Source organism: Mauremys mutica, chromosome 12, assembly GCF_020497125.1.
Source record: "Mauremys mutica isolate MM-2020 ecotype Southern chromosome 12, ASM2049712v1, whole genome shotgun sequence".
NCBI classification, from domain to species: domain Eukaryota; kingdom Metazoa; phylum Chordata; order Testudines; family Geoemydidae; genus Mauremys; species Mauremys mutica.
In genome coordinates, this window is record NC_059083.1 from 69,537,528 (window position 1) to 69,552,519 (window position 14,992).

Here is a 14,992-nt window from a genome sequence, read left to right on the forward strand (position 1 = left end):
ACCTAAGGTCAGGGGCCTGGAGTTCCAGGGGGTGGCCCAGACTCCACTGGCTGGGGATGGTGGGTGGGTTACGGCTGCCAAGTAGCACGTGGAATTCACTCACTGAAGATACAGCCGCGGGAGGGGTGGGGGTTGTAACATTCCAAATTTGGGAGTAAGTTTAATGCTCATGAAAGGGGGAAGGGGTCGGGGAGGGTCAGGGGGTGGAAGCAGCTGCATGGTCCAAGGACAGGAGACCAAACTGTATCTGCAAATATGCAAGAAGCACATCAGCCTTCGTACCAGAAGCATCTGATGCAACCGGGTTTGCCAAGTGAAAGTCTGGTGCTGCTCTGGGACCAGCTCTTCTCTACCAGGGGCTGGGACCTTCATTATTAATATGACAGTAGCACTCAGAGGGCCCCAAACAAGATGGGTCCCCACTGTGGAGGGCTTTATAAACACATAGGGCAACCTGGTCACTGCACCACACGTCTTCTAGTCTAAGGAGAGGAAAGGGATACAACATTAATGCAGCCGGGGAGGGGAGGGAAGATGGTGTTTGAGCATCACAGCTACAGCATGGGGGGGAGGGGAGTAATTTGCACCTCACTGACTCCACAGACATTCTTCCTTTTGTGTCCTTCCCACTTGGCTCAGATAGATTGCCTAGTCACTGCATTTTCATTTCCCAGAGTCCTTTGTGCATCCATAGCATCCTACAGCCGACAGGCCTAAGCACGTCACGGACGTTAATGAAGGCTGTCACCTCCCTCGGAGATTAGTACCTTCCTGTTATATGGAGGAGCAGGTTGAGGCAAAGCAAGGGTCAGGGACTTGTAAATTGAGTGGCAGAATCAGGCATAAATGAGCCCCAGTAACCTGCTGCCACCTCCAGGTGTAACTGTCTCTACCCTGTAGGAGACTGAACAGGGTTTTCAAAGCTGCAGATGGAAGGCCTAGGTGAATCAGCACAAAACATAAGACACCCTGAAAGCCTCCTAGATGGTAGTTCAATGTACCACACAAGCTTTTATGTCAAAGGGTCTTTCCAGAGATGGGGCCAACTCAGTACCAAACATCAGGGCAAAGTTCAGATTCATAAATGCAAAAGGGGACTTGGTCCTGAGATCTGATTCTTACAGGGAAAGAGCCAAGTTCTCACACCAATGTTCAAATGTACGACAGACCCCAATGGTGCATTGGTTAAAGCAGCCAGGGAATACACAAAAAAGTTGCTCCTGAACAAGAATGAAGAGAGTTTCAAGTAATGAATTCTACTAGGCAGGATTTGGAGAAAAGGAGATTGGAGAAACCCTCAGCATCTCCCAGACAGAGCTCTACTTTAGGTCTTTAAGAGGAGAAATTACTTGAAAAGCTAAAGATAAAATTGCTCCCCAGTAGAGAGAGAGAACTGTAGTTGGAAAAGACTAATCACAGACATCTCAGCTGCAGTCAGTTACATTCTAACATCCTGCTGCTGCCCTCTGGCAGGATTCTCAATGCAGTCAGTCATTGGGAGTTTTGCCTGGGTCAGAACTACATGATCAGGCTTTTGAGTCAAAATCCAAAGTCCCCGGGAGTCTTCCCATGGATGGGCCCTAAATGATGTAAATATACGGTCTCTCTCCCCCAGCATCGAGAAGGCGGATGCATGCGCACAATGCCATAGGCATCAAGTGGTTAGAAATTAATTGGACTAACCTTCCCCGTCCAACATGCCATCTTCACAATGCATTAATTCAGTGTATTCGCAGTTCCTTCATCCTGTGGAGGGTTCTATATTTGCAAGTACTCAGGAGAGAACAGTCCTACAGCCCCTTGTTTTCCCTCTTCCTAGCCCTTGACAAACATTAAACAACCCTTGCAGCACACAGGTGAGGCAGGCAAGGAAATTGGGGTTTCCCTAGGGCAGAGAGGTTAAGTGATTTGCCCAAGGCAGAGCGGGAGTCAATGTCAGAGCTGGGCTTAGACTTCAGGATTCCTATCTTAGCTCTCTATGAAGAGAGAGGTGTTGTCCAAGACAGCAGCTCAGTCTGGGATCTGGGGCCCCCTGGTAGGAGCATGAGCAGGTTTCTGGGGGTCCACCAAAATAAACCAGAGAGCAGGACCAGTGCTAGATTCATTGGGGAGCCAGGGCAGGAAGCAGAATCCCGAGCCCCACTGCTTGGGGCTGCAGCCGAAGCTTGAGCTCTTCCTCCCTGGGCCAAAGCCAAAGCCCAAGCAACTTAGCTTTGCGGGGCCCCCTGTGGGGTGAGGCCCCGGGCAACTGCTCTGCTTGCTAACGCGGCCCTGGCTTTTAATCAGTTGTGGCACAGGTGGGCCCTGGAACTTTTATAGCAGAAGGAGAAAAGGTTGAGAACTCCTGCTCTAAGAGATGTTCAGGCTCAGGCTTCCTAAACACAGAAAGCACCAGAAACACCCCCCCACCACACACACCATTTCTCAAGCCCAGCCCACAAGTACCTGGTCCAAGTCCCCTGAACAGTAGAATCCAGGTCATTGACCACACAGCAATTCAGCTCATGGCCCAGGCGGTGCTCCTGGAAGGCTATAAGAGGCCGAGCACTATGCAAGGTAATGCTAAGCTGTGCGCAGTGCAGTTCCTCCAAGCCCTTTACTCCAGAGGACGGGCAACAGGGCGATGGATTCATGCATCTTCTGTTTGTTGCATCCAAAGTCTCTTCCCATGGAAGAAACTTTCAGTGCTAATGAGCAGCATTCCCTCCTCTGCATTTACTTTAAAAATGAAATCAGAAACAATCCGAGAGTCCTGGTGGGCACTGGTGCATGAAAAGGTACAAGTCTTCTCCTGCAGCTGTGCTGTGTCCAAGAGGAAACACACTCCCAGGATCATTAAATAACATCTTTTCTCCGTACCATGGGCCAGATGGTCCCATTCAAATAAGAGGGACTTTTGCTATAAGCTGAATGGGGCCAGGGTTCATCAGCCTTCTTCAGGCTGGGTCTATGCAGAGAGAGCCCTGGTTTAATTAATAGGTTATTTTATCCAGATTTAGGCACATTGGTGTCACCTTGTGAGTGGATGCTCTTAAATCAATTTAAAACTAGAGCTGGTCAAGAAAAAAATTCTCCAGTGAAACAAGTTTCCCAGAAAAACCCCAGTTTGACGTGCTTCATTTCAGACCTGGGGAAAGCAGCTTCGTTTTTCCTTTATAACCCAGTCAAAACAAAGAACCTCAGGAAGGTCATTTCCATATTTCCAAAACTACATTTTTCCAGACTTGTCATTCCATGGGAAATTTCCACTTGGTGTCTCAACTGGGACAAGGGAACATTCCCGGATGCCTGACTTGCCCACAGAATGGCATTCCCCAGTTTCAGCCAGCTCTAGTTTGAGACCAGCTTATATTAGTTTGGCTCCTGTTGGAGAATTTACAGGGACAAGCTAAACGAATAGAACCAGTTTTAAACAGATTGGCCAGGTGTTCACTCGGGTTTAAAATCACTTTAACAATTGTTTTGGTTTAAGTTAAACTGGTGCAGCTTCTGTGCTTTGAGCAGCCCTTACAGTCTCATTTTTTTTCTTAAAATGAAAAGAAAATTTTTCTTAAACTTTTTCTAAAGACGACAGACAGAGCTGCTCTTGAGACCAGAGCTGCAAATCAAGAGTTGGCTCTTAACCAGTACTTTCACCTTCAGCTCTCCGTGGGGTTAATCAAAGCTGGACAGTATCCTTACCCCCATTTTACAGATGGGGAAACTGAGATACAATGATTTTTTTTTGCCCCACTTCACACACCAAGTCAGTGGCTGAGCCAGGACTCCTGACTCCCAATCCAGTGCCCTTTCCACTAGACCTCACTACCTCAAATCCACTTGACCAGCCTTATTTTCCAGGAGTTATGGTTTGACTGAGTCAAATCCCCACATACTCCTCAATACTTATTTACTGCCAGCCAATAAAGGCTAACTATGAGCCGACCCCCGAATCAGCATTACAGCAGCTTCACTAGTTCCCCCGGCAATCTCATCTCTTGCTCCTTACTACTTGCATTTTTAGTCACTCATTGCTCCAGACTTCAGTAAAGTAGAAAAGTGAGATCCTGCAAATTCACTTAAACAAGAACCAGGGACCAGCAAACCCACAAAAGTTACTTCTCTCAAGGCAATTTCCCTGCACATTAGGATGTTTCTGTTCCTGGTTTCTACAGTGCTGAGCACAGAGGGAATCTCTTTTCCCTTCTACAAGTATGGGAGTGTGTCTGTGTTGCTTTGGCAACTTAAATGCAGACTCAAGCCAGCTCTGTTGCATCAGTGTAAACATTTCTCTCTGCACAGTAGGGCCACATCCTGCAGCCCTGGCTCAGGCAAACCTCCCACTGAAGCAGTCTATGAGATTTATCCCTCCTGGTGAAATTCACCCCTCTGCACAGCACCAGTGCGTGCAGCACTTCAGCTCCATTTCAAGATCCAGTTAAGTCAGTCTACCTATGGGCTCGATCCTGCATTCCTTGCAGTTACTCCCATGGAGTCAGTGGTGCACCTTCAGGCCAGATGTGCTTAAAGGAAGAGGGCAAGCCCTCTGCTGGCCACAGTGCTCAGCACTTTGCAGAACCAAGTCCTAAACTCACTTCAGCCCTCAAAAGGGTTAAGTGGGGCATTGTCCTGAAGATTCCCCACCCCCCCCACATGAATATCCCTGCTGCAATAGATCATTTCCCTGCAGCCACAATCATTCATGAGCAGCACTCCCAGCTCAACCTACATTCACAAAAATTTATTTAGAAACAGTAAAAAGTTAATGTTTTTTCAACATCACTTGTCCATCAAATACCACCTTTGGGACTGGGAAGGATTGAACAGGGGATGGAGGCGGAGTCATGTTGTAACACAGTATAACACCCTGGCTTGTGCCATCTAAACGGGAGCAGATGCTCAGCTGCTGGGAATGGCTATAGCTCCACTGAGTCCAAAGGCGCTATGCCAAACTTACACCAGCTGAGGATCTGGCCTTATAGTCTTGGTAAGGACTTTGGAGTAACTGAAGAGGCTACCCCTCAAGACTCCATCTCTGGTGTCCCACTGGGTCCAGGGACACATCCACATGGAGATCAGAATCTGGCTCAGAGTGGACCTGTTCAATAAAGCTGATAGCTCCCTGAATTAATGCACTCAGTAACGGTGTACCTCTGACAAAAGGAAAGTACATTCATACCCGAGTCCCATAAATAATAATGTCCCCCTGCTCCCAGCCTTGTAACACTGTTCTCCTGAAGAACAGTTAATATGGAAGATTACATGAATTATGTAGAGAGGAAAGCTAGTCAGAGTGAACATTAAGGCCTCGTAGGCACAGAGTTAGGGACATTTTCATAAAAGGCATGCGATCTTAATCACACTTCAATCATTTATGGGACATTTATAAAAACATTGACAACTTGTGAATTGTTTCATTACTTTGAATAATAGCGTTCCAAAGAACAAAGAGGCAAGAGCACCCTAGTCACTCCCTTGCTGGCTTGCAAAGTTTCCTGACAGCTAGTTCTGTGCCACAAGCCAGTTATTTTCAGCAGGGAAACATTTATATAAATAAAAGTAATTTATAGCAAAATTTCTGCTAAACATAATACTACACAATAGTTACAAAGGATTTGGTTTACTGGGTGTTTGATAGCACTCTGACTTCATCTTTCTGTTGTTCTTATGAACAGTGTGAAGCCTTTGTACAGGTTGAGTTAAAAGCTTGGTTGTTTCATACCCATCATTCTTCAACGGCAAGAATAAATTAATCATAGCCCCCCACCCCACCTAAAACAAGAGGGTTATGTGAACCCATCCCATAGGCACAGATGGAGTGGGTGGAGGGTTTTTTTCTGAGAACTGTTTTGGGTAAGTGTTTGTAGAACACAGAATGAGAAAGAGCGCACACATGTGCACACGCATGTATCTGAAGAGATCCAAGCAGAAGACTGTAACCCTGAGAGAAACCTAGAGAGAGGTTCTGGGTTGGGGGCGCTGGCTGAAAAGAAGGTTGGGCCTGTACGAGAAGATCCTGCTCCTTTTGCATTTAGTTCCTCCTGCCTTCAGAGAAACAGGACTTTGTACATCCCTTGTATATCAACAGAACTGCATCAAAGAAAAACACCAGATTATCATCAATTTCTACTTCTACAGCCCCAGGGCCCCAAACCTTGACTAGCTGCTCTGGTCAAAATGGGGTAACATTATACACCCAGTAACTAACACCACACACACACACACACACACACACACAGCGGAGCACCATAAATGGGCCTTAGTGTAAGTGAGCATCAGACCTCTGTAGTGAGAATGAAGAGCTGAATTTTTCCTTCCTGGATAGATTGTCCTCTCCTTCCCAGTGCTCACATGCAATACGGTCAGGTAATCCGATGGAGTCCCAAACTCAGGGCTGGAGAAGAAAGTGATGTTTCCAAAAGTTGAAAAATCAAGTTTTTAGAAGAAAGACTTTCAAATCCTAATCCCCCTCACCCCCGGATCATGTGAGAATTAATAACTAGAAGAAAACAGACCTAGAATTTCCTTACCAAGTTGAAAAACCATTTGGAAGCCAGGCAAAGGAAGAGATGGATAGGACCGTGCCCAGAGCATAGGATTTACATTTCCAAACAAAAATGACAAGTAAAAAAAAGTCAGAGCTTAAAATTACCATTTTAAATCAATAGCGTGAATCCATTTGCATTGAGCGAGTAGAGAAGACAGCTAAGAGAATCTTTGTTGCAGTCTCGGGGGAGATAATTCTAACAGAACAAAAGACAAGGAGAGAGATACCTGGAACACCATGACCAAATTCAGCAGTTGTATTCTTTAACTCACAGCTTGCCTGGTATTATTGGCAAATTGGTAAACCTCAGAACAGTGGAAGCTGAAGCAGTCGTGGAGATAGACTGCCTGCTTGATTTAATTTCAGGCCACTCTCTAAAGGGAATTGCTCATGTCTAGGTTTTAGTCCAGGCTAAGTTAATTAGCAACAGATGACAAAGTCTCTTACAGCAGGGCCAAGCGTACTAGAATCTGGAAGTTGAAAATCATCACCAGCACTAGGTTTTAAGACAAACACAAGCTGGCGTTAAGTGAATGGGAAAGACAAAATGCAGAGAGATAAAAACAATGGACTAGAAATAGCCAGGTGGTTTACATTTTAACTAGAGAGTCTCCAGCTAAACAGTTGCTTTGCATTTGCTCTGGACTAAGTCAGCATGGCTGAAGATGGGGAGATCCAGGCAAGCCAGCTGCCTGAACTTTAAAAAGTAAAGTAGGTAAAGTGAAGTAGGAATTTGACAGACTTTACCCCTCATTAAATAAGAGTGTGGGCCTGCTTCATTGTATCCATTACTCCAGCTTTACACTGATTTCAGCTGAGTGCCACCAATGGGGTTTCACTGGAGTAACAGTGGTAAAGAAGGCAGGTTTCTATATGCAGAGAGCCTGGCCCACACGCCATTGAAGCCAATGGCAGCCTGTCCCCTAATGTCACCTGCAGCTGGACTGGGCCCACATTCCACCTTCTCTTACAGGATCACAAGGTACTTTACAAACATACATAGAGCCCCATTGAAATACAGCCACTCCCAGGTGGGGGCAGCACCCTGCAGGCCCATAGCACCCTGCATGTCACTGGGGTGGGATATGGACAGTTTGATCGAGGACACTGGGTTAAAACCCCTGCTTCTCTGAAGAGTGCCATGAAACTTGTAAGGCTTGAATCTTCCATACTGCACAAAGGAGCAAGGCGGTGGACACCTGTGCAGGCTGGCTGCTAAGGAATCACTTCCCCACTCCCACCAGCGAGAGCATCTCTCACACACAGAGCTGTCAATGACAGCACGAACCAGCAAGGCAGAGCACTTAAGATCTTGGTCCTTCCAGGACTAACATGAAAGTAGCAGGCACTACCACACAGAAAACATGGAACTCGATTAATCTGCCACATAAAGAGGAAGAGCTGAATCAACCCTACCAGGGTTTGAACTTGTGGTTTCCAGAGAGTCATTATTTAAAACCTCAGTGCTAAGGCAACAAAGCCATGGATTGTGTGTTGTGGATTAAATTGTAATACACTGACAACTTCCCTTCCTAGAGAGCCTACATGAACCAAGATATATACACAGAGAACATGAAAAAATGGATGTTGCCATACCAACTCTAACGGGACTAATCAATTAAGGTGGGCTATTATCAGCAGGAGGAAAAAAACTTTTGTAGTGATAATCAGGATGGCCCATTTCAAACAGTTGACAAGGTGATGTGAGTAACAGTTGGGGGAAAATTAGCATGGGGAAATAGTTTTTACTTTGTGTAATGACCCTATTTCCCCATGCTAATTTTCCCCCAACTGTTACTCACACCTTCTTGTCAACTGTTTGAAATGGGCCATCCTGATTATCACTACAAAAGTTTTTTCGTCCTGCTGATAATAGCCCACCTTAATTGATTAGTCTCGTTAGAGTTGGTATGGCAACACTCATTTATGTTCTGTGTGTGTGTGTGTGAGATTTATATATATATATATATCTTCCTACTGTATTTTCCACTGCATGCATCCAATTAAGTGGGTTTTAGCCCACAAAATCTTATGCCCCAATAAATTTGTTAGTCTCTAAGGTGCCATAAGTACTCCTGTTCTTTTTGCTGATACAGACTAACATGGCTGCTACTCTGAAACCTGTAACAGCAGTAACTCATTCAGTGAGCTGCTGGTGAAAGACAATGGGATGGGGTGGGGAGGGGTGATGAGTGAGAGCAAACAATAAGATCTCCTGTAACCTGGTTGGCATGTGGCTGACAAACCTTAAAAAGCAAATTCCATCAAGACACGTGGTGGGCTAATGTGGCCAGAGAGAGAATGAAAGCTTTGCAAGACTGTCTAGACAGCATATAAAAGCAATTTGATTTTTAAAAGCCAGCCAAGTGCTGGAAGAGCTGGAACTGCACAAAGTGGTGGCAAATACAGAAGCCAGCACTTACATTGTGTTCTCTTTGCCTGCATAGGAATGTAGGTCTTGCTTTACTACATCAAAACTGAGGTCCATCTTGTGTTGGACACTGGCCTGCACCAGCTGCACCAGTTGAAGGTTTAAGAACTCCACAGTAGACAGAGATGGGAGATCATTTGCCCCCTCAATATAGGTCTCATCCTAATCTCCAAAAGTTAAAGATCAGCTTAAACCCTGAAGCTGAAGGCTCCAAATATTTCATTATAATTATGGTAACCATATAAACATCCAGCACCTTTTTTGGATCATGCTAAGTTCTCAGCCTCTGTGACTTCCAGGGGCAATGAGTTCCACAGTCTAATTACACATTGTGTGGGGGAAAATATCCCTTTATTAGTTTCAAATTTTCCACCCGTTTATTTCATTACATTGTCCCTTGTTCTTATGTTACGAGGCAGGAAGAATAGACGCTCCTGATCTACCATTCATTATTTCATGTACTTCCAACAGATACTCATTGATATTTTCTATTAGTCTACTGAGATGGGAGCTCCCCTATCAGAGCCCTTGTTCTTTTCCCCAATATTGCTGTCTGACAGGCTCCCACAGAAAGGGGATTTTTAGGATAGTTTTAAACAGTGAACAAAGCTGCATGTCTCCAAAATGAGAAATACATTTAATGATACACAGTGGAGCTGGGGCTATCAAATAGCAAATTAATGATGATGGGAGCCATTATTTGTATCTCAATATACATCATGGTGCAGGAGATATACATGATTAATGCAAGGAAGTGAAAGAGTCAGGAGGATGGGCTGAGTATTTCCCATCAGGCAAATCTTCAATGCTGACAGTTTATTAGTAGAGTGATGGTAGCACCCGGGAGCCTCACCCCTAGAGCAGGACCCCATTGTACTAGGCACTCTGCAAACAGAACAAAACCTGACTGTGCAGGGGGGCACACAGAGCTCATTTTAAATCATGATTAGTTCGGAGGACATTGTCCAGCCAGCAAGATCACTGCATTCTTGCAACCCCACCTCTTACTCTCTCTGCCCCCCTCCCACCCAATCCTGCTCAGTTGCTCTTTTGTGATTTTTACCAGGACAAAACCTTTTTTCACTCCTTCAAGCGATCAGAAGTTCTTTAAAATGCTTGTTTTAGTTGGTATTTTTAAATGTTTTATGTACATATCTGGGTAGCTTCCTTCCTTTGAGGATCTTCCTGGGGTTAATTCAGGACAGCCTGTATGCTGTCAGATGTTGCTGCCTGAGTTCTTTCAAATGCATAAAGCAAGGAAGCACTCAGCCACATAGAACCATCTTAAATATTCACCAGGCATTATTATCATCGCTGTCTCAGAAACCCAGAGAGCATGTAAACCCCAGTCTGAGCAAAGCACTTAAGCACATGCTTCAGCACTAAGCATTCAACTTGCCCCATTGACTTCTAGGAGACTTCTCATGCTAAATTACACACTGAACTAGTTAGGATGGGGACCTTAAAGACATCTCACTAAATGCAAACTGGGTCATCCAGTCAGATCAGTGGATGGCGACTCTTATATGCTCATCAGTTTTATTTGCCTATCAGGAGAAGAGCTTAGTCATGACAACACATGATATTTTGCAGAAGCCTTACTGCTGTGAAGTTGTACTAATAGGCAGACAAGTATAATTACTGAACCTTTCTCCTTCAGATTCTTCCATAAGACTCACTTACCCCAGTTGCATACAGAACACTTGCAACTGATAAAAGGTCTTAACACTTTAACAATGCCAGGACAGTTAAAGCAGCAAACAGGGTGTCACGAGGGCTTCTCTTAGCTTCCAAGCACACAGTGCTACACCAAGTCCCCTTTAAGAGAATTTACTTTCTTAAAACAGGCAGTAAGCCAACAGAAAACAGTCGTTTGACTCACTTCATCTCAAGTTTCCAGGCCATCCCTCCAAAGGGTCTCTGGTATTCCTGCTCCTGCTTCTAGCAGCTTCCCAATTGCAGTCAGCTCTGCTCTGCTCCTTTCCTGGAGCAGCAGCCCCAGGGGTGCTTCCCTGAGCACCTGACCCCATGCTCCACAGACCTACCACCACAATGTGCTCTGCTCCACTGTGGCTTCCCTTCCCCAGGCACTGCCTGTCTCAATCCCCTTGCCTTTCCTGCCAGGTGCTGCTGGCTGCTTTTAATTGGCTGGATTGGGCTCACCTGCTCTGACACAAGGGTGCTGCTGGGCCCGGCTTTACAGACCAGCTAAGCTGTGACACATGACATAGCTAAAGCAGCACAACTCCTCTAGCATAACTGTAGTTATACCAGCTAGGTGCTTATGCCAATAGAGATTATTCTGTGTCCGGGAAGCTGTACAAGTAGGAGAATCTTTATACTGGTGAAACTGTGTTTACACAGGGGCTTTTACTGGCGTAACCACATTGGCAGGACTTTTCAATGGAGACCTGGCCTAAAGCAAGTGGCAGTTGTGCACAAAGCTAGCCTACACAATAGCACACTTTGTACTTCTCCTTTCTCTGCTTGTTTCATTCACTTACAGTCCTGGTTAAGGATGAGGTACAGTAAGTTCTTTGCAGTAGGCACTATCTTAACGACTTGTTTGTTCAGGGCTTAAAACAACCAGGCTCTGATCCCTGTTTGGGTCTTCCAGGCAGTACTGCAATACAAACAAACAGCCCTGTGTCAAGGGCATAGGGAGCCTCTGCTGCACTTGTGTAGCTTGGGCAGGAGTAAGCTAGTGGGTGATGGAAGAATAAATAAGACATCACATTGTCAAGTGACAAAACTGAGCCAATTGCATATTCCAAGGGCTCCCCCACCCCCATTTGCCTGGGCATTTACTCTGCTGTGAGATCACATAATCAGATCACAGAAGGTGTTTCTGCTGACATGGTTTATTGCTGCAGAAAGAAGACAAGAAGACGCAGCGAGGACCCAAAGGATCCATAGTCCTTTCCTGGAGGGTTTTTCTGTGTGTCGGCATATTCTGAGTAACAGGGAAAAAAAGGAGTTGCTGGAGATTAACATTCTCATGAAAACCATAGGCCCCGTCCTACAGCCCTGGCTGCTGCGAGTAATCCCATTGCAATTAATAGGACTGTTCGCTTGAGCAGGGGACTCTAAACCAACCATGACGCCACATGTCTGCCTACAAACAGAGAAGCTACCAAGCAGCCCCACCCTAGTCTGATCTCAGCCCTGCCTGCTGCCAACCCACAGCAACTTCTAAGGCCCCTCACATCTGCACAGAGGACTCAGGCATTAAACTTTCAAGGCCTTAGGAATGCTGCCCCAGACAGCAATAAAGGGAGTGACGTGAAGTAGGAGGCCTACCAGAGAGTGGCACCTACATCATTTTCCTTTCAATTTTTAGTGAATTCTTCTCTTGACCAAACAAGATCAGTACAGCTAGCAGCAGCAGCAGCCTTTTCCCCACACTGCTGCTGTAGCTGAACCTGGAGAGACCATAGCAAGGGCTGAGAGGGAAATACTCTCTCCCTAGCTAGTCTGTCCTTGGCACATCTGCTGAGGCTTCCAAGCAGGGGTGAACTTAATGCTTATTGTGGCAGCAGTTTTGATAATGCCAAGCTCCTGGGAAAGATGACGCTCAGGGGCATTTGTAAGGTCTGATCCAAGGCTGCTAGCAGAGACAGGGATTTGAAGAAGAGAAGGTAGGGAGACGTGTATTTTGGGCGATGGACACTTTCATGGAAGACAGGTCAGACAAGCCTGCTCTACTCATTTCTATTTACTTTGAGGCTTCTTTAAGAAAACGCACACTGTAGGTATTCAGGAGCAGGGACTTGGGGTGAAATCCTGGCTTCACTGAGTCATAGAAATGTAGGGCTGGACAACACCTGAAGAGGTTATGTAGTCTATCCCCCACGCCCTGAGGCAGGATCAAATACACCCATAGCAGATATTTTTGTCAATATCAAATGTCTTGGTCAAGGTATAGTTAAGGTCCAGACTCCAGAGAAAATAATAAAAAATAATAATGCTAATAAGTAAATAAAAATGTTGGGGTCTGTTCTAAAGTGTCTTGTGATCCAGATTTGGCCCACGGTCCACCTACTACTACCCCAACCCAGGCCACCCCTAACATGTTTGTCTAACCTGTTTTTAAAAGCCTCCCCTGACGGGGATTTTACAGCTTCCCTTGGTACCTAGTCCAGTACTTAACCACCCTTACAATTAGAAAGTTTTGCCTAATATCTAAACTAAATCTCCCTTGCTGCAGATTAAGCCCATGACATCTTGTCCCACCTTCAAGTGCTCACGAAGAACAACTGATCTCAGTCCTTTTCATAACCGCCCCAAACAATATTTCAAGACCTTTCTCGGATCCCTCCTTTTCGTTTCTCAAGACCAAACGTGCAATCAATTCAGGCAATGGCAAAACTCGCTCTGAGTTCACTGGAGCCCGGATTTCCCCATTTGTCTTTATACTTGTCATTCTCTGCCACCCCTTTGCGTCCAACACTGAGGGAAGCTTTACAAACTTAGCTCTGGCCAGGAGAACAGCGTCGATGCTTCCAGAGAACAGTTTGCGCCGCGATTTTCGCAGCTAGCTGCACCAACATGGCTCGCTCGGGCTGGCAGAAATCCAGAACCACTCGGAGCGGCTGTTTTGCAAACACGCGCGGATTCTGTTGAACCTGAGTGTCTGTCTCCTTTCCTAATTACACACATTAGTGCCTGGAAACAAACACGAGTTAACAGCTGCTCTTGCTGAGCACCGCGTTTTGTTAATAAATTGTCTGCTGCCAGGGAGGGGAAGGGGGAGGGGGAGGGGGAGAGATCGTTAGTTCCCAATTACTTGGCAAGCCCAAAGAAGCTTGCAGGACAGTTGTTTGCATACTATAAATAAATCGCAGCTTGCAGGAGGCAGGGGAGAAGTCACACAGCAGTGTTTAGTGGGAAGCTAAGACACAAACAGTGTCTATTCACCCCGGGGATGACTGCGCGGCTGTTATATTCCCGCCAGGAAACAGCAAACACACAGTATTAGGCTTGCAGCCAGGAATAAACCCCACAACTGCTGGCAGCCCCCCCCCCGGCGTGTGCCCGGACTCTGGCGGCTACCAGCCGATCTTATGGTGCAGCTCCATAGACTTCCCACCTGCCCCTTGCATCCGCTACCGCAGGGAGCTCGGGACCCTGTTCCCCTTTTGCAGGATCTCTTTTTTCCGGCGCTGTTTCTATTTTTAACCAGGGTTTATTCCCCCTCCCCCAGGAAAAGCCGCCCGAGTGGGTCCCCCACCTTGTGCAGAAGATCCTCATCGTAGTAAGGGCTGCCCGCTCCATTGGCGTCCATCCCCAAGGCTGCCCGGGCGCTGCCAGCCCCGCTCTGAGCGCCCCAGCCTGGCTGCATCCCCAGCAATTTCCGTGCGTAGGTGCCGTGCGCGGCTCCCGGCTGACTCCGATGCAGCAGGCGGAGCCGGGCGGCCTCCCCGCGGGAGCCGGCTACCTGGCCCGCAGCATGCCCGGGGGGCGCGGCGCAAGTCAGACGCAGCTCGCGCGAGCGCACCCCGGGAGGCGGGGGCGGGGCGGGACGAGCGCGTCCGGTTCGGCTCCCGGAGCAGCTCCCCGGGACTGCAAAGTGCGGAGCAGGCAGGAGCCCGGTGGCCTTTGCGGAGCCCTAGAGCCGCACAGGCCGGGCAGGTTTTCAGCACCCGGGACAGCTCCCGCAGCCCGCGGGGCGAGCACCCGGGACAGCTCCCGCAGCCCGCGGGGCGAGCACCCGGGACAGCTCCCGCAGCCCGCGGGGCGAGCACCAGGGACAGCTCCCGCAGCCGCGGGGCGAGCACCAGGGACAGCTCCCGCAGCCGCGGGGCGAGCACCAGGGACAGATCCCGCAGCCGCGGGGCGAGCACCAGGGACAGATCCCGCAGCTCGCGGGGCGAGCACCAGGGACAGCTCGCGCAGCCGCGGGGCGAGCACCAGGGACAGCTCCCGCAGCGCGCGGGGCGAGCACCCGGGACAGATCCCGCAGCTCGCGGGGCGAGCACCAGGGACAGCTCCCGCAGCGCGCGGGGCGAGCACCAGGGACAGCTCCCGCAGCGCGC

General features: G+C 47.7%; 1 protein-coding gene across 4 annotated transcripts in view; it reads right to left on the reverse strand.

The window, feature by feature from the left end:
* RAB37 (RAB37, member RAS oncogene family) overlaps positions 1–14,325 on the reverse strand; it is a 65,651-nt gene extending 51,326 nt beyond the window's left edge. Inside the window, exon 1 of one of the 4 annotated variants that reach the window (XM_044983035.1) lies at positions 14,188–14,322. In XM_044983035.1, coding sequence (XP_044838970.1) covers positions 14,188–14,298 — 111 coding nt within the window. In that variant the 5' untranslated portion in view covers positions 14,299–14,322. Of the gene's footprint in view, positions 1–14,187 lie in introns of all 4 variants that reach the window. The other 3 variants (XM_044983037.1, XM_044983038.1, XM_044983036.1) reach the window with 3 other exon arrangements.
* Between the last annotated feature and the right edge of the window lie 667 nt (positions 14,326–14,992).